The sequence below is a fragment of the Zalophus californianus genome, chromosome 10, assembly GCF_009762305.2.
Source record: "Zalophus californianus isolate mZalCal1 chromosome 10, mZalCal1.pri.v2, whole genome shotgun sequence".
NCBI lineage: Eukaryota > Metazoa > Chordata > Mammalia > Carnivora > Otariidae > Zalophus > Zalophus californianus.
This window is the reverse complement of record NC_045604.1, coordinates 6,888,236-6,913,492: the sequence shown is the minus strand read 5'-3', so window position 1 is coordinate 6,913,492 and position 25,257 is coordinate 6,888,236. Positions and strand designations below refer to the sequence as shown.

Sequence of the window (25,257 nt, the reverse complement as noted above, 5' to 3'; positions counted from 1 at the left end):
TCAGGAGTCCACAACGTCATGATGAAGACAGACACAAACAACTCTTAGTTTAAGAAAGACTGGAAGCCAAGCATGGACAAATAACTCCAACTTGGGACACTGAAGAAAAGGTCACGATCAAAGAACCTTAAGAAATGAGTGTATGTGCCCGACATGCCCCACTGCACTGCACAGCACAACTCCAGGAGACTGCCTTCCAAGGTGACCCAGCTAGACAGAGAAGGGGCAAAGGCCAGTCCAAGCCAAGGATAAGCATGAGCAATGGCAGGAAAGACATAATGTTCAGAGAAAGGTGAATTATTTGGTCCAGCTAAAATGTATGGGACAGTAGGAGCAGAGGGAAACAGAAGAGACCAGATTGGAAATACAGGCGAGGGAAGGTTTTTTGATGAAGCCAGCATAAACTGAAACATTTAACTTGTGCGTCAGGGTGGGAAATCGAGTAGAACCATGGAAATGAGCAAGGAAAGAGACTAGAGGCACATTAAGACTTGAATGAGAAAAACCCTGAACGGGGAACAGAAATGAAAAGAGCATGTAGGGACTGAAAGGGGAGACGAGGGAGAAGTTTTGGCAACATAATCTGTCACTTTCTGATCAGTCACCTGGTCTAAGGTAGGAGGAGAATCCAAATAATCATTACATGATCCGGCTACTTTAATACCTCTGGTATATCTCATTACAAACTTTAAAATGAACATTCCATGCTCAGTACCTTCACTTTCCCAGGCTTGCAGCCGATCTTGGTCCCTGGTGGCACTGCCCAACACCTCTCGAGGGACAGGCTCCATTCGTGCATCCATCTTCTCTTGCTGAGAGGATTGGTTAAAATCTTCAATTGCCTTCTGGAAAAAGAAGTTCAGCTCCTCAAAGTTCATGGCCTGGAGCTCTCCATAAAGTTCTACCTGTTGGGCTTCATCCAGCTCATTCCAGAACTGTAGCAGGTGTTCCTGTCCAGCTTTGGACAACCTGAGTTTGAGATCGTTAACATTCATAATGCTCTGGTAGCCAAGCTTTGTGAAAATAGAGGTGTAATCTCTGCACCTGTAAACCTTAAAAAAAAAAAAAAAAAAAAAGAATCAACAGCGGGTCAAAGTCCAACCTCAAAACCTGAGCTCTTCCTACTACAAATAAGTACATTTTTTTTTTTTAAATTGCTGTTAAGGAAATTAACTTCTGCCTTCCCCTCACAAGAGTTGTAAGAGATCCAACTCGTAAAGACATAAACAGACATTTCTCTAAAGAAGACATCCAGATAGCCAAGAGACATGTGAAAAGATGCTCAACATCACTCATCACCAGGAAAAAGCAAATCAAAATTACCATGAGCTATCATCTCATACCTGTCAGAATGACTAAAATAAAAAACACAAGAAACAAACGTTGGCGAGGATGAGGGGAAGCCTCGTGCACTGTTGGTGGGAACGCAAGCTGGTGTAGCCACTGTGGAAGACCGTGTGGAGGTTCCTCAAAAGTTAAAAATAGAACTACCCTATGATCCAATAATTGTACTACTGGGAATTCACCAAAAAAAAAAAAAAAAAAAAAACACTAACTCAAAGGGATACATACACCCTTATGCTTACTGCAACATTATTTACAATATCCAAATTATGGAAGCAGCCCAAGTGTCCATCCACTGAGGAATGAATAAAGATGAGGGGGTGTGTGCGCAATGAAATATTATTCAGCCATAAAAAAGAATGAAATCTTGCCATTTCCAACAACATGGATAGAGCTAGAGAGTACTATGCTGAGTCAATCAGAGGAAGGCAAATATATGATTTCTCATATGTGGAAATTAAGAAACAAAACAAATAGCAAAAGAAAAAAAAGAGAGAGACAAACCAAGAAACAGACTTTTTCTTAACTGCAGAGAACAAACTGATGGTTACCAGAGGGAAGGTGGGGGGGGGAAATGAGTGAAATAGGTGATGGGGACTAAAGAGGACTCTTACCCCAATGAGCACTGAGTAATGTATAGAATTGTTGAATCACTACATTGTATACCTGAAACTAATAAAACACCGTAAGTTAAATATACCAGAATTAAAATTTAAAATAAAAATAAAAATTTAAAAATAAACTTGTAAGACAAGTAGTGTTACTAACTGTAATGCTAATTAGCATTATATAGCAGGCACTGCACTAAAAACTTTACCTACAAGGTCTCATTTAATTTTCACCAACTCTACAACATAGGTGCTATTATTTTCCTTACTTTACCACTGAGGAGACTGAGGCACAGAGAGGCAACACAACCAGGCCAACTGGTGGAGTTGGTTTGTGAGCCCACCAGGCGGTCCAATTCCAGAGCTCACAACCTGACCACCCCACTGCTGCCTTTGTAGTACTCCTCTGGCCGTGAGCACTTGACTTCTAAGTAACAACTGTTCTCCTTTTAGCGCTAATGAGGGAAATGATTCTGCTGTATTCAGAATAAAACAAAATCCAAGAGGATAGGAACACCTATAATCATGAAAAATGCATTTTATTTCAATAGCAACTTCTACAGAGAAGCAATAAAAACATATCTATTCCCTTTACTAAGAATTAAACCCTAAAGGGACAAGCAATTCACACGTAACAATCAACAGATAAGACAATGTAATACAGCAAAACGTTAAACTGCATACTATTCAAAAATAAGAGAAAGAGGAAATACTGAATCTACTTGTCTACTATAGATAAATGCAACAGAGGGTAGGCGTTGTCTAGGAGAGTTCACAAAGGAAGCATGATGGAGCTGTGTGTGCCTCAAGGGTTGAGCGTATTACACAGATACGATCAGAAAACAAACAGAGCAGGCCCGTGTGACAAGAGCAGTAAGAAAGCTGAAGTTCTACGTAGCAGGATGGGAAGAGATGCAGGGTAGGACTCGACCATGAAGCGCGCTGAAAACCAAGCCAAGGAATTTAGACCTAACAGAGTAACGAGAAGCCCACAGCAGATTGCGCAACAGGGCCATGTCAGCATGCTTTAGAGAGATGACAGCACAATGGCATAAAGTAGATGGTAAGGAGGGACCACTGGAAGCAGGAAAACAAGTTCAAAGAAAACTGCAGGTTGAAAAGCCAAAGTTCTGAACCAGATTAGTTGCAAAGGAAATAAGTGTGAAAGGGAGAAATTTGAGGGTCACTGTAAAGAATCATCACCAAGTTATAACTGCTTAGACATGAAGGACAGGGAAAAAAGTGCCCAAAGAAACAGCCTGCTATCTCCTACCATAAGAACAGTGGTAGGTAATAGACATGGTAGTTCGGAGCAGTGTTCTGGAGTTCTCTATGCCTCACCTGTAAAGTGGAACTAATAACAGTATCTATCTCATCAGGACTACTAAACATCAAACACCATTTACAAACTCAGGTTAAGAGAACCTACATCTGTTCCCTGAGGTAGCAATAATAACACCTATCGCTTACATATCACTCGTGGATGACCGTACAATTCTAATTGCTTTACAGATACTTGTTCATGTAATCCTCAAAACAATGCTAAGGTACTATTGCTGGGATTACTTTACAGAGGAAGATACTGCACCACAGAGATAACTTGCCCCAAGTCCCAAACTAGTAAAGTGATAGAGCCTGGATTCAAACCCTAACAACCTGACTCTTAAAGTCACACTCTTCCGCCTCTCAGGAGAAAAGACTGTGTGTGAGTGGGTGTGTGAGTGGGTGTGGGTGTGTAAAAGAAAGGAGCAGCGAGAGAGAGTACATGATTTATGCTTTATTCAGAAATATAGACACAACCGATGTTCTTACATCTGACTCACTTTGCAGAAATCAGTTCACAAGCCAACAGAATGGAGAAAGAAAGAAAATGCACAGCACAGGCAGGTGCAGAACTTCACAGGATGAGTAAATACTTCATTTTAAAATGTATTATTACTTTTTATTCAGTAATGGGTACGGTGATCCAAATCAGAAATTGCTCAGAAATAATTTTAACTAATGTCCACTCAAAAATAAATTCAGGAAATGTATTATCAGACAATAGAGAAAGGCACATAGCTTCTGTAATTTTTTTCTTTAAATAAGATGCCCTCTAAAACTGAAGTGATGGACTGGCTTCAGGATTCTTCTTATAAAATCAACTTCAGATTAGATGAGCACATAAGATTCAGTGTGCTATATTCCCAACTTCTATTTTTGGTTTGTTATTTAGATTTATTTCTGGGATATAATGCTTCAAGTGTGAAACGAATGGTACTAGTTATGAAATCCACTTTATGAGTTACCAATGATTCCTAACGAAATTAAGGCTTCCACATGAAACAAAAATGAAACCTTATCATCAGGGTGGGACACAGCTCTACCTTGCTGTCGCCTAAGACCCCTGTCCTTTCCTCCAAGCTCTTCTTTTGGCCCCTCCTATTACTGAAATCCCATTCACCCTTAAAGGCCTGCCTCACACACTTCTAGCTTCAAGTGAATCTCTATTGGTCTGGGAATCAAACAGAAGTGACTTTTATTCCTGGCTCTATTCCTTGGACCAAGTCATAGACACCTTCAACTCTGTTAATTTCATCTGAAAAATGGGAACAATAAATTTTATTCACCAGGTTCAGAGGCATAAGTGAAATAACAACCAATGAGAAAACAAGGCTCAAAGAGGTTCAGTAATGTGCCCAAGGCTACGTACCTAGTAGACAGAAAAACAGGAATTTTAACCCAGATAAACCTGACTCTAATACCTATGATCTTTGCATCAGACAATAACCCTCATAAGCAGAGCAAATACTAAGAATTCAACCCAACATCTCATTTAAGAGGCAGGAGAGCTGGTGGAAGTCAGCATCGGGCTCCAGAGCCAGCCTGGCTGGACTCAGACCCCAGCGGCACTATTTCCTAATTCTGTGACCTTGAACAAGTTACTTAACCTTTCTGTGCCTCAATTTTTCTCTTCTGTAAAATGAGGATAAAAACAGTACTCATCTCTAAAGTTGAGAGAATTACTGAATTCAAATGAAAAGCATTTAAAACAGTACCGGACACATAAAAAAGCCCTCTATAAAGGTTATCAGCTACTATTATAAAAATGAAACTCGTGCTTCAGACCACTGAGTCACAGCCTCCAGAACATGAGGAGAGCTACTAGCTGAGTTAGGCAGTGGAGGATGAAAAGAAGTTTGAGAAAGGTACAAGAAGTAAAAGAAAACCCAGTCTGTGGGAACGGCATGAAAAGTGGTTCAGGTAAAGAAATATACTCAAGGAATAAGGCGTAGCGCTGGAAGATGGGCGGCAAGTGGCCATAGATAAGGCTGAATGTGTTTCAGTGCTGCTACTCCTGTTCAAAGACAGATGGTGAGCCCACAACCTCACTCATGCCAATAGGTTCCTGCTCAAAGTTTCCTTTTCACATGCAGAGGCACGTCAACAGACAATTTATGAAGGAACATTATTTAACTTTCATGTGCCGTTAATCCATTCAATATTTAATGAGCACTTACCGTCTGCCAGGCGCTGATGTGGGGGACACAGACACAGCGATACACAAAGCGACAATGCGCATGCCTACATTCCAGTGCAAGAGACAGGCAAACATGTAAAATGTCAAGTAGAAGGTGGGCTAAGCGGTGAAAGTGCAACGAGAGGGGGACAGTGGATATTTTAAATGGGGTGGTTAGGTGGAGCCTCTGAGACATTTGACAATCCATCCGAATGAAGAGACAGCAAGTCAGTATCTTAGAGAGGAACATTCTAGGGACAGGATGCTGCAAGTGCAGCAGTTCTGACACAGGAATGTGCAAGGTCAACGCAGCTGGAGCAGAGTGACTGAGCCTGAGGGACTCTAACTGAGGTGGACACTGAGCAGATCAAGTAGGGCCTTTTGGTCAAAGTAAGAACTCTGGGGTTTGGGAAGCCACTGGAGAATCTGGAGCAGGGGAGCTTCATGGTCTGATTTCGATTTCAGAAGAATCATTTGTTGTTGTGTGGAAAAATATTCTGTAATGAAGGGAAAAGTGGAAGCCAGCAGACGGCAGTCAGGGAAGTACTGCAGTAGTCTCCATGAGATGATGCTGGCTTAGAGCGGTGGTGGATGTGGGTCCTAATCCTACAGGATTAGGTAATGGGTGGAATGTGGAGACAGAGAGAAAGATAGGAATCAAGCAAAGAGGACTCCAAGTGGTGATGCCATTTACTGAGGTGGGGAAACATTAAGACAGGAGCAGATTTAGAAATATGCACGGACATGTTAAGTTGGAGGTGCCTATTAGACACACAAACAAATGCTGATGAGACGGCAGAATGTGGTAGTCTAAAGTTCGAAGGTGATACTGGAGCTAAAGATAAAACTTTCAAGCATACATGATATTAAGTTATGAACTTAATGAGATCCCCTGGCAAGTGTAGATGGATGAAAAGGAAAGAAGTTAGAAGACTGAGCCCTGGACATGCATTAGGATATTAAGAAGCATTTCTATTGATTTATATAGATTTCAAGAGATATGATATCATTATTTTTTAATTAAAAAAATACATCATATAAAAAAAAAACAGTTGAGTGAGACAGTTTTCTATTAAACTATTGTCCAAGGAATTGGGTCTTTCCTAAGGTCTCATCTATACTACTGTTTTTGCCCAGATTTAAGGAAGCATACTACAGCAGGAAGATCATCTGGCAACCAGGTAACTGAAGAATTGGAAGTCCTCATTCTTGGTCCCTCCCTAACAACTGACCCTATGCAAATCATTCCACCTCCCTGTGTACACATTTCCTCATAAAGACAATAAAACCAGTCTTCCTCACACACCCCCAAATGAGAGTCAAGAGTGGAGAGTCCCTGGCTCAGATGGTTAAGCAACTGCCTTCAGCTCAGGTCATGATCCCAGGGTCCTGGGATCGAGTCCCGTGTCGGGCTCCCTGCTCCTTGGGAGCCTGCTTCTCCCTCTGCCTCTCTCTCTCTCTCTCTCTCATGAATAAATAAATAAAATCTTAAAAAAAAAAAAAGAGTGGAGAGTCCCTGCCTACTAAAACATATGCAAACACAGTATTATAACATTTTAAGATATAAATCAATCTTTTCCTAAGAAGTCATTAAATACCCATTCACCTTCAGATGCTTGGGAAAATGGATCCATGCAAATAAGCCAACTCATAGGTTAAATTTTTCCCCATATAGGTTAAACTTTTCCCCACATAGGTTAAACTTTGATACCTGGCCTTAGACCACTGGTGGTCTGCAAGGGCTGACAAGGTCACATGTGCTAAATTAATTCTGGTAAGAGGTCTGGATGTATGTGTAATGGTAGGCAATAGTGAATACAAAAGTTAGAGTAGGATTTTTACTTTGACAAGCAAAGTCTGAAAAAGTCAAGGATCTGCTCTAAAAATGATGACAGAATTTGGTATACGCCCATAGCCTAATACATCTGCATCAAAAACAATGACAAATTTGGTAAAAATCCACCATGATCAAATATACCTTTATTAGAATTTAAATGCCAGTATTAAAGAAATCCAGGATTTCCCCTCCTTTCCTGGTCTCCCTCCTGCCCCTATCTCTGCTGCTATATTATGCCCCCAAAACTGATAAGTAAACTTCTTAGAACTTTTATAAAATAGTCTTGGAGTTGAGCCATAACCACTGAATCCTATAAATGCTTGGCAGCACAGACTATGAAGTCTTTCTTAATCCCAGCTAAAAGGAGCCAACTCACTAATAATGAGGGAATAGAAACTGCCTTCAGCTTCCTGTAAACCCTTCGGTCCACACCTAAAGAATTTCACCTTAAAAGTCCTTAAACTAAAAGCACTACATAATGATATCTTCACATTATCATAATCACTACAACCTCATTTCAGAATTCATAAACCGTGCACAAATAAACACAGAACAGCATCAGGCCAAACTTAATACAATCTTCAGGAAGCCATATGTTCAGCACATGTGTGCTCTCTCAGCCCTCCGATCCCGTCCTCCTGCGTGGCCAAGGCTGGGGAAACCCCGCAACCTCAAGCCTCTCCCAGTGTTAAAACCAACCAAAGGAACAAAAAGGGGCAGGCGGACTTTGTCCCCCTCTCAGGTCCCCCGCAGGTATATCCACTCTTCCCTGCCGACGCCCTCAGCATTCTCTCCCTCTTCTGTGCCAGACGGCCCAACCGTTCCCAGAGGACACTTCAAACGACCACTTGTCCCCACCGGAGGCCCCCGAGCTTGCCCAAACTGTCCGCAAGGCCCCGGCCCGAGAACCTCAAGGCCCCTGCCGCCCCCCCCATCCAGGTGAGGCCCACCCCCAGCCGTTCGACAAATCCCCATTCCACTGCCCGGTCCGGGTCCTCCCCAAAGCCCCCGGCCGGCTGCGGCGCACTCCCCAGCGGGGGTCCCCGGGCATGGCAAGCGCCGGCGGGGCGCGCGGGGCGGTTCCTCGGCCAGGGCCAGGCTCGGGCGCCAAGCACCGACGTGGCCGTGGGAGCGTGCGCGTGGCGGGACCGGGCCCCGGCGTCCCCTCCGGGCTGGCGGGTGACGGGGGAAGGACACACGACTGGGCGGGGAGCCCCTCACCTCCCTCGGCGCGACAGCGACTCCGCCCGGCTCCGGCTCCCAGCGCGCAGCCACTCCTCGGCGTCCCGCGCCCGCTCCGAATATATACCCTCATGCGGGGGGCCGGGGCGGCGGGGCGGGCCGCGAGCTGGCCCGGGGAGCGCGGCCCCGGCCACCCCGCCCCTCTCTCGCAGCTACGAGTGGCTACCCGCGCCGGGAGGAGCCGCCACCGCCCGCCCGGCCACGTCAGCGCCGCGAGCGCTGGCGGCGAGGCGGGCGCCGAGGGGGCGGGACCTGGCGCGTCACTCATTCCCTGGCCCAATGAGGACGGCGCTGGGAGTCCGGTCTACTGTGGCCCCGCCCCTCCGGCGCGCAGCGGACGCGGAGAGGTGTGCGCTGCGTCAGCTGGGAGGGGTGAGGCCGCCGCCGTGCGGTGGTCGCGTTGGTCGCCCCGTGGGGGCCCTGGCGTCACAGCCGGCCCTGCTAGCTGCCAGCCCACGGCTCCCAGTCGTCCGCTGGCCCAGCGCCTCGGCCGCGCCCCGTTAACAGAAACGGACCGCGGAGTTGGGCGGGGAGCGGTGTCATTCGGCTGGTGGATTTCCGACAGGCGGCGCGTAGGGCTGCGAAATGTGGCCGTGTCTGCGCACCGACCGTGGAGGGCGGACCTGGGGCGCGCTCTGACCTTGGGCTGGCTCTTGCCTCTCGGGTTAGCCGGATCCCTGCAAGGGCTCCGACTGCCTTTCTGCCTTATGGGTTTTTGGTCCCAAGTGCGGGAAGCCAGGCCCGTTTACTTTTGCACAAAACGGGCAGGAAAAGAGGAAAGGCAAGCAAAGGTATTAGGTAATGAAAAGCGCGCCAGTGAGAGAGAGCCCAGATGTCCGTTCTGTGTGACTGTTACTTCCTCAGTATTCGACACGAAACTGGTGGTTGGACTGGATGACCTCCATGGCCCTTGCACGGCCCACTGTTTATAATTGCCTGTTGTATACTGTCAGTCCTGTTACAGACCTTGTGTGGGTGTGCACATGCAGGTTACATGCTCAGTACGGGGTCCCGTAGAAGCTGGGTTTACATTTTGACCTGCGTTGGGCTTTGCAGTTTTGCAAGAAGTCCGATATGTTGAAACATCAGAACACACTTAGATTTAACATAGCACCTCACATAAAGAATTTGAGGCATTCAGGTGCCTTTCCTCTACCTTAAGTACAAGAGCCTTTTCATTTACTTAATCGATTGCAAAATCACCCACCACATTAAGTAACAGAAAAATGTACTTGGTAAGTAATGCTGGTAGATTCATAGTCAGGAGGTAGAATACTCTCCTGTTTTCATGATCGCAGAACTTCATTTATTTGAAAGATTTATAGTGTAGTGGTTAAGAGCAGGGGATCTGAAGACTGAATTCCAGCTTTTTTATTGAATATGATCTTTGGCAAATTAATTAAAACATGCATCAGTTTTCTCATCTATAAAATACAAGCAATAATAGAAATGCCCTTAGGGTTGTTGTGACGATGAAACCAGTTAATACAAGAATGTAGAACAGAATGAACACTAATAAACTTGTAATTATTGTTATTTGAGTGTTTTCCCTATGTCAGGTGCTTTTCTAGGTCCTGAATACTTTGATATACTTATCACCATCTGGAAAGCTTGTCGTTTGGATCCCTGATACCGTAAGGAACATTTCTCTGAAGTCCTTCCTAACTGAGAAGAACAAATACACTCCCATTAATAGGCTCAGGTTCTACTTAAAGAAGCCTGCCCACAATGATATGACTGGATATAGCATTGTGACCTTTAATGAAAGAAAGAGAATTTAAGACTGTTGCTTTCTAAAAATATACTGATTGTTACTCTTCTGTGTTTCCACCCCCTGACAAAGAAATATATGAGAGTTTAGAGTCCAACCAGAAGATGCAGATTCAAAATCAGAATTCAACCTTAGAGGCTGTGTGTCCACTTAACTCTTAACCTCAATTTTCTCCATATAAAATGAGAATAATATCAACTTCACATGGGTACAGTACAAATTAAATAAGAAAGAATCTAAGAGAGTGTCTGGAGTATTAGAGGCATCCTGTAAATCTTAGACAGATGAGTGAATGAAGAGCAAAATACAATCAAAGAGGTCTTTAAATATAAAAGGTAACACTGGGGCCCAGCACAAGTGTTTTCAATGAACTATTATAAAATCAAATTTTTACTTTCACCATTTGCTAAATTTTTTTTCTAGTTACTAAGCATAAGAAGGGCCTTAATCTCATCTTGCCAGATAAATATCCAGAAGCTTCTTACACTGAAGAGCTATTTCTGGCCTTTAAGGCATTTTTCATACACAGTTGACCCTTGAACATCGAGGTGGTTAGGAGCACCAACATCGGACACAGTCAAAAATCCACATATAACTTTTGACTCCCCAGAAACTTAACTAGTAGGCCACTGCTGAGCTGAAGCTTTACTGATAACATAAACAGTCAATTAACACATATTTTGTATGTTATATGTATTATAGACTGTATTCTTATAATAAAGCTAAAGAAAATGTTACTAAGAAAATCATAAGTGGAGCGCCTGGTGGCTCAGTGAGTTAAGCGTCTGCCTTTGGCTTAGGTCATGGTCCCAGAGTCCTCGAATCGAGTCCCACAAGGGGCTCCCCACTCAGCAGGGAATCTGCTTCTCCTTCTGACACTCCCCCCTCTGGTGCTCTCTCTCTTACTCTCTCAAATAAATAAATAAAATCTTAAAAAAAATCATAAGTAAGGGAAAATACACTTATACTTCTATACTGGATTTATTGAAAAAAACACGTGTATAAGCAGACCTATGCAGTTCAGACCTGTGTTGTTCAAGGTTCAACTGTATATAGTCATTGAAGAGACAGTGGCAGAGAGCAAAGCAAGGATGCCCACTCTATCCGTGATTATTTAACATTACACTGAAAATATGAGCTAATGCAATGAGGCTTCAGAATTTAAAAAGAGAAAAAAAAAGTTAGAAAATAAGTACAACTACCTTGAGATGAGGGTATACCTGGACAACCCTAGAGAATCAATGGCAAGACTAACTCAAACTATTGGATTAGGCTAACTCATAAAATATTTCAGCAAGGTAGCCGGCTGTAAAACGAACAGACAGAAGTCAATGGTTTTTAATATACACAAACAATAACCAGACAGAAGACATGATCGCAGAGAGAATGCCATTTTAATAGTAACAAAGAAAATCATTTAATTAGGTATAAATCTAACACAAAATGTGCAAAACCTGTAGGAGGGAAACTGGAAAACACTCCTACACAAAAGCCACAAGAGATGATCTCTTGATCATCAAGGTTCACTTGATCAAATGGGAAAGCACCCCAGTTAAATTATAAATTTATAAATTAGACAAGTTGATACAAAAGTTCAGCTTGAGTTCTCATGGAAAAAGAAACATGAAAGAAGAGCTAGAAACACAGAAAAAGAAAAGTTACAATAAGAAGCCCATCTCCCATATAAAACTATTCTCTCCCATGAGTAAAACAATGAGGTTGTGGCACATGGATATACTGACAAGTAGAACAGACTAGCTAGTCCAGAATGGGCCCCCAGGATGCGTCACAGATGTAGCAGCACAGCTCACACCCGTGGAGCAAAAAAATTAACGTTTCAGTAAATAAGACAACTGAGTAGCCACCTGGAAAAAGATAAAATGAGATCCGTACTTTATCTCATCACAAGAATAAAGCACAGATACATGAGAAATCTAAATGTAAAGCATGAAACCATACAAGTCCTACAGGAAGGCACGGGGTACTATATAGCTGCCCCCAAAAAAGGAGAAAAAAAGAGTGATATGAACTTGATATGGGATAACTTTAAGGATATACTGTTACGTGAAAAAAAAAAAGCAAAGTGTGCTACATGAGTATATACAGAGGAAAGGAGGAGAAATAAGAAAAATGTACATACATCTGTGTGGTTTTTTTTTTTGCAATAATGTATTTGCTCAGCTCCACTCCCAGCATTTGTGCTGTTGTCATACGTTTTGCTTTCACAGATGTTATACATTCCACAACACATTGTAATTCATTTTGCTTAAAGAGTTTTTCCAAATTTCTTTTTAGCTGAAGTATAGTTGACACACAATATTATGTTAGTTTCAGGTGCACAACATAGTTTCCACATCTGTATACATTGCAAAATGCTCACCACCATAAGTGTAGTCACTTACTGTCACCTTATAAATTATGGCAGTCTTATTGACTGTATTCCTATGCTGTGCTTTACATCCCTGTGACTTACTTATTTTGTAACTGGAAGAATGTGCCTCTTAATCCGCTTCACCTATTTATATATTAAAAAAAAAAAAACACAGGAAGGATAAAGGAACATCTTCCCTGGCTTTATTTTTGTACTCCAAATTTTCCTCGGATAAACTTACTTATTTTGTAACTTGGATAAACCAGAAACCAGTAAGATCGGCTACCTACAGAGAACGGGTTGGAATCAGGCACTTCTGCACATATAACTTTCCAGATAGTTTTGACTTTTGGAACCATGTTAATGCTTTACATATTCAAAAAAATGAAATGAAATTAACAAAGAGGGAAGTTGAACCCTGAAATAGAAAACAAACAGAAGCAAATGAACCTCACTGTATCTTAAGTAACATAACTTCTCTGAAAAGTTTCCCTGGGGAATGAACCTTAGAGACTTTTGAACACAGTAATTTTGTACGGCTTTATTGACGTTGACTTAAACTACAGATATTTAAAGTGTACAATATGATGATTTTTGACATACGAATATATCTGTGAACAGAGTATTTTAAGTATATGCCCTCAATCTAAAGACAGAGAGAACTGTAAACAAATACTAAACTCTATTAGCAGTTTGGCTTTTCACAGTGGTCTGGGTTAGCAATTCTGACACTATTTTGCACATAGTGGAGATGAGCAAATGACTAAATAAATCGAAGAGAATGATTAAATTAAATTATTAGATTAGAGAAGGAAATTACAAATATGGAATGGGAGACTAGAATTACCTCTTTAGTGGCAAATTGCAATCGAAGTTATAAGTATAAACCCATGGTTATTAACATAAATAGACAGTTATAGATTGTGTGTATACATAATAGAAATGTGTATTTGGGGGAAATGATAGCAATTACTGAATTTGAGTACAGGGCATATAGAACTACTTTATACTGCTTCACAATTTCTCTATAAGGTTGAAATTATGTATAAATTTAAAAGTCCCATAAATGAAAATGAAACTAACGGTAGAGTTCTTCATTGTCAGTGCAAACACAGAAGAAAATCCTTAAGCCACGGAGCACACAGCTCTGAAGGAAAGGATCCAGGGTGTGACAGTCACTAAGTAGTTTGCCTGTCCGGTGTCACATGCCCTCTAGCAGCCAGGCAGTATGCCACATCACCTGGGAAGCTATAAATGCCACAGGCCATGCTGTTTATGGGGGCAGCTGTGAGTCCTTGGGGCAGGAATAATGATGGGCAGTGTTTCTCTGATTGCCCACCTTCCCGCTGAAAACAGTGAGCTTAGCTGAGCAGTACAGGAACTTGTGCAGAGTGGGAATGTTCCAGAACCTGTTGATGTTTATATGGATGTCCCTGAGGTCTAACTACTCCTTAAAGAACAAACTGGCATGTGGTCATCATTCAATCAAGAACAAATAGATGTTTGTTTAAAATATGGTTATTATTCTGTGCCAGTCCTTGTGATAGGTACCAGGGGAATCAAAAGCTAAGGTTCTGTGTCCTCGAGGAAAATTTGGAGTACAAAAATAAAGCCAGGGAAGATGTTCCTTTTTCAAGTTAGGGGGCCACAATGAATGCACAATTAAAGGATTTCAGAGCTCGGAAGAGGGAGGGAATAAAGGAATGAAGAAATTTTCATAAAGGATAGGCCAAGAGAGTTTGAGAAAGCGTTGGGAGGTAAGGGACAGTCTCACTCATTGAAGGAGGCTTGGTCCTCAGCCTTGATAATGGGGCATCTGCTAGCTGGTTATTTGTTTTCCCACTGGCAACACCATCCCCTTCTCTAAATCCTCTTGTCTCCTTAATGAAAGAAACCAAGGAATTTGTAGTCAGGTAAAGAACTTAGAAGTGAGATACCTAAGGGTTGATATTAAATAAACTGTGAAATTTGAATCACCAAAAAGGAAGTAAAAGGAGTAATCTACCAAAGGGTAAATATTTTTAGTAGTTTACTAGTAAGTATGGTCCCCGCTTGGTTTAAAAAAGTAGATAATACTTTCATTTGATAGATAGATAGATAGATAGATAGATAGATAGATAGATAGATAGATAGATAGGAGCTGTGTGATTTGGAAAAGTCACCATAACTCCCTGAACTTCAGTTTTCTCATCAACAAAACTGAGATAATACAATATGTCTTACAGAGTTGGAAAGAGAATTGAAAGAGAAGGGGCCTACCACACAATAGCTATTCAAGAAGGAAAATGGAATAGTCCTCTATTAAAAACACAGAATCATGTTGAGATTCCAAGAGAGATGTTTTAAATGGGCACACAAATTCAAAAATTCAGAAGGGCATACAGCAGAGGTCTTATGCTTTGGTCTTTTAGGGACAATGGGATTATAGGCATTTTTATATTCTTTTGGGTGCCTTTTTTTCTAAAATTTTTCCTAAATTTCCTCTAAGTTTTTTTTTCTAAATTTCTAAAGTGAAAATTACTTGATAATTAGAAGAGCATATATTTCTTTTAATTTCAGAAAAGGAGGTATGCTACTTAACAACTCAAAGAACCTGCTTGTTTTTCCTGCAGTTGGTGTGGGTCATGAATGACCAAGTCTGTCCACACTTCCCGAGGCAGTACAACCGGCAATGACCCACCCAGATTTTTCGAACAGCAGACTCATGTGAGTGGGGCTCCACCAAAGGAATCCTCCTTTCATTCTCCTGAATGCCAGGGCCTCAGGCAGGTCACTGAACTTCTAAAAGGACCCAGGTTCCTTCCCAGAAGTACATCCAATCACCAGGAGAGTCTGGCTCAGCAAGAGGTTCCATAAGGCAGGCCTGAGCCTTCATGAGATCACAGTTTCCAAGAGACAAACAGATGGGTGGTGGAGGGACTGGGGCTTTGGCTTCCTAGGACATGAGTACTTTTTCTCTCAGGAGATCATCCCGACTTAGCTCATCACTCCTCCCATGCCCTAAATTTCCTGTAGCTCAGGGTGTGTTTCAAAACACTGTGAAATAACGAATACATCCTGTTCAATCACATTTTTTTTTTTTTCTGAAAGTATAGCCCCTCAAAAACCAACGGCCACGTAGGAAGTACAAAAAGAAAAAAGTGGAATGAGCCGGGGAGAAAATAAACGAGAGAGTGTTGGTGAGCAATGATTAGAGAGGTGCACAGCCTCAGGACTCCACATTGAGCAGGTCTGTATGATGTGGGAGAGTGGACTTTAAATGCCATCACGGGGCTGTGGGCTAGAGGTTATCTGATCCAGCTCCCTTAATTCACAGATAAGGAAACCAAAGCTCCCAAAGTGAAGTGGTTTACCTAAGGACAGAATAAATAGGTAAGCAAGAAGCAAAAGCCAGAGAAGTCATATATTGTTATATATTGCTATATAACAATATAAACACCTCACTGCCATTGAGGGCCCTGGGTCAAATATTTAATGTCTTCTCTTAGGAGCCCATTTGGCTGGATCTTTCTCTTGCATAGTCGTGCTGTCCCCAGGGGAAATTCCTCAGAAACAGCCCCCAGTGGCATCTGACCTACACTGAAACCAGAACTGTAGCATACTTCACCCCCAACCTGCCTCACCTATGTCTGGATGAGCTTGCATACCATGGTTTCTCAGATGTGAATGATTTTTCATAATGTGGTTTCTCAGGCCTACTGCTAAGGGCAGAAGCTTTGGATTGACTATGCGTTTTAGCTCTTCTGCTTCTCAACTCGACATGCAGGACACACACGAAGTCGACCACAAGTTATTAGTGTCAGAGATACCTCCTCTCACCCATTCCTTCTTTAGGAATCTACCACAGATGAAATCTAGGTAAATAAGGAAAAGGTAACAAGGGGACGTCGCCTCCAAGAAATCTCAGGCACAACAAAAAATTCCTCCACATTTTTTTGTTCCAGGCTCCATGACTCCATTTGGCCTGTGTTAATGTTAATAGAAAACCCCAATATCTCAATGAAAGTCTCTGACAGTGCCAAATGGCTTGGCCTCCAAATTGAGTTACAAAAATATGGTCTCCAAAACTTACTTGGGTCCCTCCTAGCTGCTGGGTAATTATTTCCTGTGTCCCTTAACAGCATTCATTGATGCATTGACTTTGTTTTTGACAGCTTAGCATACTATTATGAGTATATAGAGTATAAGAGTATGGACTCGGGAGCCAGAGAGTGTGAGTTTGGGTCCCAGCTCTGCAGTTACTTAGCTGAATGCCCTAGATGAGTTCACTGATGTCTCTGTCCCGTCTCTTCCTAACAGTAAAATGATCATAGTGGGACCCACCCCTAGTGTTGCTGTGGGGCTCAATATTTTTTAAGGGTTTAGAACAGTTTCTGACTCAGAATAAAAGCTCTATAAGTTTTTGTTTAAAAAAAATACTATTTCCTAAGTCTGATTTCCTGGGTATCAGGTATTGGGAATTGAATGATGTGGCAGACAGACTCTAAGGGGACACCCATGATTCCTGCCTCTTGGATTGTATAATTCTTTCCCCCTGTGCATGGGAAGGACATGTGGCTTGCTTCTAACTAACAGAATAAGGAGAAGATGATGGATGTCACTCCCGTGAATATGCTATGCTGTGTGACAAAAGTAACGGGTCCCATAATTGGGTTACATTAAGACTTCTTGCTAGAGGGCTCACGTTCACTCTTTGGCGGGGCCTTAAAGAAACAAAGTGCCATGCAGCGAACTGCCTACAGAGAGGGCCACATGCAGGGAACTTCATGCATCTTCTAGGAGCTGACAGGGGCCTGGAGCCAGCAAAAATAGAAGCAAACAAACAAATCGCACGAAGTTTGCAGTCTTACAGCACAAGGAAATAAATTCCATTCCAATCCAGCCTCCAGATGAGCATGCAGCCTAGCCGGCACTTTGACTGCAGTCCAGTGAGACGCAGAAACAGAAAAGCCAGCTCAGCCCTGGCCTGTATATTGATTGCAGCCTTATGAGACATCCTGAACCAGAAGCTGAAGAGGTTGAAGAAAAACACACAACCATTCTGACGGGTCTCACTTTAAATTCATAACCACTATGCAAATACTATATACTCTACTTCCCTAGTCCGCTCTCGTTGCCTTTCTTCTAGGTGACCGTTTCATACATTTTCTCCCTCAGAACTCCGTGATAACCCCCGCTCCACACTCGCTCTCAGCAGATATCCTTGCGTCTCGTCGTTGAGGAAACTGAGAACTTGTCCAAGCTCCTGCCACCCCATCCATTCATCTCCCTCTATCTGTACCCATGTTTTTATTTTATCTCCAAGTATTTGGAATAAACAGCCATGGTCCGATCCCTCTACCTGTGAGCTACGGCCCGTCTCCTCCTGCCCACCCAAAGGTATCACTCCAGTACTTGGCTTGCTAAAAGGTACCTCAAAATTAACACGTCTAACCGAATCTGATTCTATTATCCCACCCCATCTCACTTCTTTCAGTCTTCCTTACTTCTATCTTTGCTCCATGCTCCTGGTGGCTCAGGCCAAAAACCTTAGGTTCACCCTTGGCACCTCCTCACACCCCAGAGCCAATCCGCACGTATCCCACAGGCTCTGTCTTCGGCATGTGTGCAGAATCCTACCAGTTCTCACCAGCACTTTCTCTCACCCGAGTCTGGCCATCGCCGCTTCCCCGGACCGGGACAGGAGCCCCCCGGCAGGCCTCCTTGCTTCTACCCTCACCTCTCTGCAGGCCACTCCCAAGGGAGCCGCCGGAACGATCGCGGAGGTACCTCACTCCTCTGCTCAAAACCCTCTAATGGCTTCTCATCCCCGTTGGAGGAAAATGCAAAATCGTCAAACGACCCTCAAGGTCCAACAGGGTCACCCACACACACACGTCTCCCCCTAACTTCCCCCTTTCTGTTCTCCATGTCCTGCCCTGCTTCACCAGACTCCAGCCACCCCGGAGCTTAGACTCGGTCCTGAGAGCAGTGGGAAGCTTCTGATGAGTTCTGTAAGCCATGCTTCTGTCTTCTCTGCCTATAATGCGGGACCAAAGGTGGAAGATGTTACAGCCTGTGCACCCCATGGGCATCAGTCTCTTATAGCATAAAGTTGTTGTGAAGAGCCTTGCTGCCTCCAGCAAGAGCACAAAAGTCCCCTTTGCATAGCCGGTATTGCTTGGGACTCCTTCCTTATTTTCCTTTTTTGTGGTGAAAAAAAAAAAAGATTAAAAGCAGAAAATTCAAATACCAGAAATTTTTAGCATTTTTCGAAGCTCTTCTTAATTTTATCATACAAGTATTACAAACATTAAAATTGAGAATGAACAAAAGAGAGAAGGAAAGAAGAGAGGGAATGGGGGGGGAGGAAGGAAGGAGGGAGGGGAGAGGGAGAGACGAAGGAAGGAGGAAAGAAAAAGGTAGAGACAAAAGGGAAAGAAAATCACCCAAGGGCCTGCCATATAAAACAGTTCCTATTCACAGTTACGGTTTCTAAGTACTTTTTCATTTTATTTTATTTTTTTAAAGATTTTATTTATTTATTCGACAGCGAGGGAGGGAGCACAAGCAGGGGGAGTGGGGGAGGGAGAGCCGGCTTCCCGCGGAGCCGGGAGCCCGACGCGGGGCTCGATCCCAGGACCCCGGGATCACGACCGGAGCCAAGGCAGACGCTTAACGACTGAGCCCCCCCCCCCCCCGGGCGCCCGCTAAGTACTTTTTTTAAACTACCACCACCCAGACCCTGCCCAGGGGACTGGGCGAAGCAGCACCTTCTCAGAAATAATTTCGTGTAGCTCATCACACCCTGCGCCAGCTGAGCTCACTTCTCACCCACGTTTTAGAACAGACATCCTGGAGTCTGCTTATGAACCCACGACTTCTCTTGGCATCTCAGGCGACTAACTTCTGACTAGACTTGTCTTGGCCATGAGGCTGCTATTAAAAAAGATTCTGGTTCTTCTCTTGATGAGAAAAGAACAAATTCAGTTGTGCCGTGTTTTCAGCAGTTATAATGAGTAAGGGATAAAACATGCACGGGACACCCAAGAATAGAATAAATCCTGTCTGGGCGCCTGGCTGGCTCAGTCGGGGGAGCATGCAACTCTTGATCTCAGGGTTGTGAGTTCAAGCCCCACGTTGGATGTAGAGATTACTTAAAAATGTAAACTTAAATTAAAAAAAAAAAGAATAAATCCTTTTGATTGAAGTGAACATACAAACTCTTCCACTCATAAGAATCCCTGATTAAATTACATGATGATTCAATTCCACTGATATCCCTTTGAGCTTTTTAAAGATCGGTGTGGGGGCAGCTGGGTGGCACAGTCGGTTGAGTGCCTGACTCTTGGTTTCCGCTCAGGTCCTGATCTCAGGCTTGTGGAACCAGCTGGCTCCACATTCAGCATGGAGTCGGCGTGAGAGTCTCTCTTCCTCCCCTTCTGCCCCTCCCCCCGTAAATAAATAAATAAATATAAATAAATAAATAAATATTGTTGTGTTCTTTTATTTACATATTTGGTGCTGAGTATGCTATCCTGTTGATATTAGGTTTTATTAGGTTCTATTACCTCTATTTTTTAAAGCTATGATATTTTGCTTAGAAGTCATATCTTTTTAAATAACTGTTTAAAGATTATTATTTATTAGCCACAAAAGACAACAGTTGTAGGTCACAATTTAGTACACAGAAATAGTAATTTGCTGAAAAGTAATTTAGAAATATGAAAATATAAATGGAACTTTGCAAATGGCAGTTGGTGATTCACCTGATTATAGCTGGTTTGGTTTATTTTTAGGATGAAGAAAGCAAGCATCAAATTAACAAACAGTGTGAAGTATTTCCAATTATGTGCTTGGATGTCTTCTGACCACAAAAATTAAGAACACTTTCTAGTAATCATTCTGTCCATTTTTTCCATCACCCATTCTCTTCACAATTAATCCAATAAAAGTGCCTACCAACTATGTCCTAGACATGATTTATTGTTCCAAGATTGGCAGATTTCCAAAATTTCAATATTAAATATATTGACAACATTTGATATGCACAGCAAAGTACATTTTGGACAAATTTCACCCAAAATTTGCTTAAATAATGTATGCAAATCCTTTAGTAATTTACAAACTAAATTATAGATAAGTTTCCGTTATTTCTTAGATCTTGGAAATATCAAGCGACTTTTGCAAGGTGCTCTTCATTTTTCCTGTGGTTTCTCCTGTCTGGTGTCCCCTCCTTTTAGCCTGTGGTATATGCCCCTTACGATTTCCCAAAGCAGGCCTGTTAGCAACGACTCCTCTAAGACTTTCTTAATCTGGGGATATTTTTAATGTGCCTTCATTTTTGGAGGCCTAGTTCTCCCGCATATGAAGGCCACCCATTTATTTCTGAGCAAATTTGCTGATTCTACAGACAATGCCATTGGATGTGGGTTTCTTGCTTTCCACCCAGATCAATACAACTTGAGGCTGCTGGTGCTCCCAGCCAGCCGCACCTCCATGGCACTGCCAAGCCGGCGGGGCTGGGAGAAGCATCCCCACGCAAGAACACTGCGGTTGCTCACTGTGTGTGCAGAAGTTCAAGGTCAGCAGAGTCTCATAAATACAGGCTCCTTAATTTGCTGTCTGTGCTCTTTTACCAGAGCCCTGAAATCATTGTTTTTCAACATTTTTGCCCAGCTTTATACTTGTTTTTTTAAGGGAGAGGATTTGCTGCCAGAAAGGCTGCTCTCAGATTCATACAAAATAGATTCTCAAAGGGTTGAATCTCAGAACAGCCCTTGATTTATAATTTTGGCAGCTTGGGGCAGCAGTGGTGATGGTCCTATCCTATCAAAGAAGCTTATTGCTTTAGACGGTCTCATTGTTACTTAATTTTTCCTGCTAGAAGTATATAGCCAGTTCCTTTTTTATCAGAGATAATAGGGGACATACATTTACTGAGCATATGCCAGGTTATTGGCCTGATACACTCTCATATGTATGATTTCTCTTTAAAAGAATGATTTTAGGCTCTTTATAATGATAAATGCAACATGTACTTGTTTTTGAAAGTTTGACAAATACAGAAAAGATTCCCCTCTCCAGAAATATTTTATAATGCCACCTAGAGAAAGACATACTTAACACGCCAGTCTATTTCCCCTGCCCCTCCCCTCCCTGTGTGTGTGTGTGTCTGTGTACCTGTTGTGATATTAGCTGTAGAAGGTGAGAAATAAATCTCCCGCTGCTCTCCTTGTGAGATCATTGCCCTCTCCTCAGGAGACATATCTAGAAAAGAGTTGCCAGGGCCAATGTCAAACAGGTTACAGTCTGTGTTCTCTCCTAGGATTTTTAGGGTTTCGGGTGTCACAGTTAGGTCTTTCATCCATTTTGAGTTTATTTTGGGGTGTGGTGTACAAAAATGGTCCAGTTTCATTCTTCTGCATGTGGCTGTCCAGTTTTCCCAACACCATTTGTTGAAGAGAGGCCTTTTTCCCATTGCATATACTTGCCTCCTTTGTCGAAGAGTAATTGACCATATAATCATGGGTTTATTTCTGGGCTCTCTTTTCTGTCCCACTGATCTATGTATCTATTTTTTATGCCAGTACCCTGATGTTTTGGTTTCTACAGCTTTGTAATATAACAGGAAGTCCGGAATTGTGATGTCTCCAGCTTTGCTTTTCTTTTTCAAGATTGCTTTGGCTATTCGGGGTCTTTTGTGGTTCCCTACAAATATTACAACTGTTTGTTCAAGCTCTGTGAAAAATACTATTGGGATTTTGGTACATATTAAATGTGTAGATTGCTTTGGGTACTACAGACATTTTAACAATGTTTGTTCTTCCAGTCCAAAAGCATGGAATGTCTTTCCATTTCTTTGTGTCCTCTTTAATTTCTTTCATCAGTGTTCTATAGTTTTCAGAGTACAGGTCTTTCACCTCTTTGGTTAGGTTTATTCCTAGGTATCTTATTATTTTTCATGCAATTGTAAATGGAAAGGAAACAATCAACAAAACTAAAAGATAACCTACTGAATGGGAGAAGATATTGGCAAATGGCATATCCAATAAAGGGTTAGCAACCAAAATATATAAGGAACTTATAAAACTCAACACCCAAAAAACACATAATCTAATTAAAAATGGGCAGAAGACATGAACAGACATTTCTTCAAAGACATACATATGGCCAACAGACCCATGAAAAAATACTCAACATCACTCAGCATCAGGGAAATATAAATCAAAACTACGAGATATAACCACACACAAGTCAGAATGGCTAAAATCAAAAACACAAGAAACAACAAGTGTTGGCAAGGATGAGGGGAACCCTCCTACACTGTTGGTGGGAACGCAAACTGGTGCAGGCACTCTGGAAAACAGTGTGGAGGTTCCTCAAAAAGTTAAAAAATAAAACTACTCTAAGATCCAACAATTGCACTACTGGGTATTTACCCAAAGAATGTAAGAGCACTGATTCAAAGGGATACATACATACACCCCAAGGTTTTTAGCAGCATTATTTACAATAGCCAAGATATGGAAGCAGTCCAAGTGTCCCTCAGCTGATGAATGAATAAAGAAGATGTGGTATATGTATACAATGGAATATTACTCAGCCATCAAAAACAATGAAATTTGCTATTTGCAATGACATGGATGGAGCTAGAGAGTATCATGCTAAGCGAAGTATGTAAGAGAAAGACAAATACCACATGATTTCACTCATATGTGGAATTTAAGAAACCAAACAGACAAGCAAAGGGAAAAAAGACACAAACCAAGAAACAAACTCTTACCTATAGAGAACAGAGGGGAGGTGGGTGGGGGGAGGGGTGAAACAGGTGATGGGGATGAAGGAATGCACTTGTTGTGATGAGCACCAGGTGTTGTGTGAAAGTGTTGAATCACTATATTGTACACCTGCAACTAATATTACACTGTATGGTAACTGGAATTAAAATAAAAATTAAAAAAATCAAAAGATCGTTGACCTCTTCCAAGCTTCTGAGGCTTGTAAAAATCTTTGTTCTTACCCAGCTGCTGGGGGTAGAAGAGAAAGCCACACCACCCTTGAGCTCGATCACTACAACATACATTTTGGTGACACAAAGAAAAAGCAAAGATTTTGCTCTTTTAGGACAAACCAGACGTTTAGCTCCAACAAATTATAATGTTCTCCATATATAAAGTTTATCGTCATTGTGGATACATATTTTATCCTCTAAGAAATTTTTTTAATGTAAATATGGATTGAGCTGCTTTGCTCTTAAAAATTATTGTTGACTCCATCAGGAGAAAGCGTGGACCAGAGGAACAAAGAATTTTAATCTGAGCTGGTGCTTCTCCTTCTTTTTAGGAAACAAAAAGTAACTTACAGCCAGGCCCAGGAAAAAGCAAATGCTTCAAGAACCAAGGTAGGTTATTCAGAAGAAGCAGCCAGGGGGCGCCTGGGTGGCTCAGACGGTTAAGCGTCTGCCTTCGGCTCAGGTCATAATCCTAGGGTCCTGGAATCGAGCCCCGCATCGGGCTCCCTGCTCCGCGGGAGGCCTGCCTCTCCCTCTCCCACTCTCCCTGCTTGTGTTCCCCCTCGCTGTCTCTCTCTCTCTCTGTCAAATAAATAAAATCTTAAAAAAAAAAAAAGAAGCAGCCAGATCAGCAATCTTGGAGGTTTGCGTTTTGCTTTTTCACTTTAGATGTGAGGTTCCCAAGCCACGGAGGGAGGCTGCTCTTGGTTCGTTAGTATGGAGCTCATCCTTTAGGTGAGGTCAGCAGGGAAGCGTTGGCTGCTCTCACCAGGGCGGGAAGCTGAATAAAAACTGGAGCATCCCTGCCTCTCCAACACCTACACTCCAGAAGGGGGGGGTTGGTTCTTGCCCCAGGAACAGACACTGACTGAGTGGGAGAGAGCCATCATTTGCATCTAACCAAAGCCTGGGGTGCTCCCCTTAAATGCTGAGGACAGGACTGAGAAGAAAAAGTTCCTTCCCCAGTAGATGGGACAGAATTTCCCCAGAGAACAGGAGCCTGGGGGACACTCAGCTGAGAGACTCTGAAGGCGAGGCTCTAAGAGAACAGTAACTGAGGGAAGAGGGAAGACGGTGTTTATGAAGACCTAGATCCGTCAGTGTGCGGACCCTGGGGAGGTTCTGCTCCGGACTCCATCCTAGGGAAGGGATCAGTCTAAGAGGCATGTGGATACTACACCAGAGTTGAAAACTGTATCAGAGGGACCCAAGATGTGCCCCAATGTACTGAGGCTTTTTAACCTCCAGAAATCAACATATTTTTATTATCCCAATAAAATCAGCCCAAAGGCAGAAAACCAGGTGACCACCTGGCGCTCTCTACCTAAGGAACATGTTCTTCAGTCTACAGGGCCGGTCGGCTCCTTACTCCACACACTCATCAGTATCTCTACATAGCCCAAAGGCCCATTAAATTGCTTCCCCAAAGAAAGGATGAATTCTAACAAGAGCTATAAAGTGCTGCTTATAAAACCGTTAACACTTTTACAACCTGTGATGGTCACTGAAAAGCTCTTTCACAATTATTTGAGGTTCCCTGGTTTCTTGTTCAGGGCTTATACCTAGGATCTTAATGATCCCGTCTAGAATAT

At 42.6% G+C, this 25,257-nt stretch overlaps 1 protein-coding gene and 1 long non-coding RNA gene across 6 annotated transcripts in view; one reads left to right on the top strand and one right to left on the bottom strand.

Annotated features, from left to right (window-relative positions):
* UAP1 (UDP-N-acetylglucosamine pyrophosphorylase 1) overlaps positions 1–8,728 on the bottom strand; it is a 35,869-nt gene extending 27,141 nt beyond the window's left edge. For 3 of the 5 annotated variants that reach the window (XR_003523095.2, XM_027611811.2, XM_027611813.2), the window contains exons 1-2: positions 8,510–8,725; positions 716–1,052 (exon numbers count right to left, since the gene is read on the bottom strand). Coding sequence is in view for 4 of the 5 variants with exons in the window: in XM_027611811.2 (XP_027467612.1) it covers positions 716–995 (280 nt within the window). In the remaining variant the exon portion in view is untranslated. Of the gene's footprint in view, positions 1–715; positions 1,053–8,509 lie in introns of all 5 variants that reach the window. The other 2 variants (XM_027611814.2, XM_027611812.2) reach the window with 2 other exon arrangements.
* Positions 8,729–15,832: 7,104 nt separating this feature from the next.
* LOC113932523 lies at positions 15,833–18,739 on the top strand. The gene is made up of 3 exons (XR_003523096.1): positions 15,833–15,901; positions 15,989–16,044; positions 18,603–18,739. It is a non-coding gene; the product is annotated as an uncharacterized LOC113932523 (long non-coding RNA).
* Positions 18,740–25,257: the final 6,518 nt, after the last annotated feature.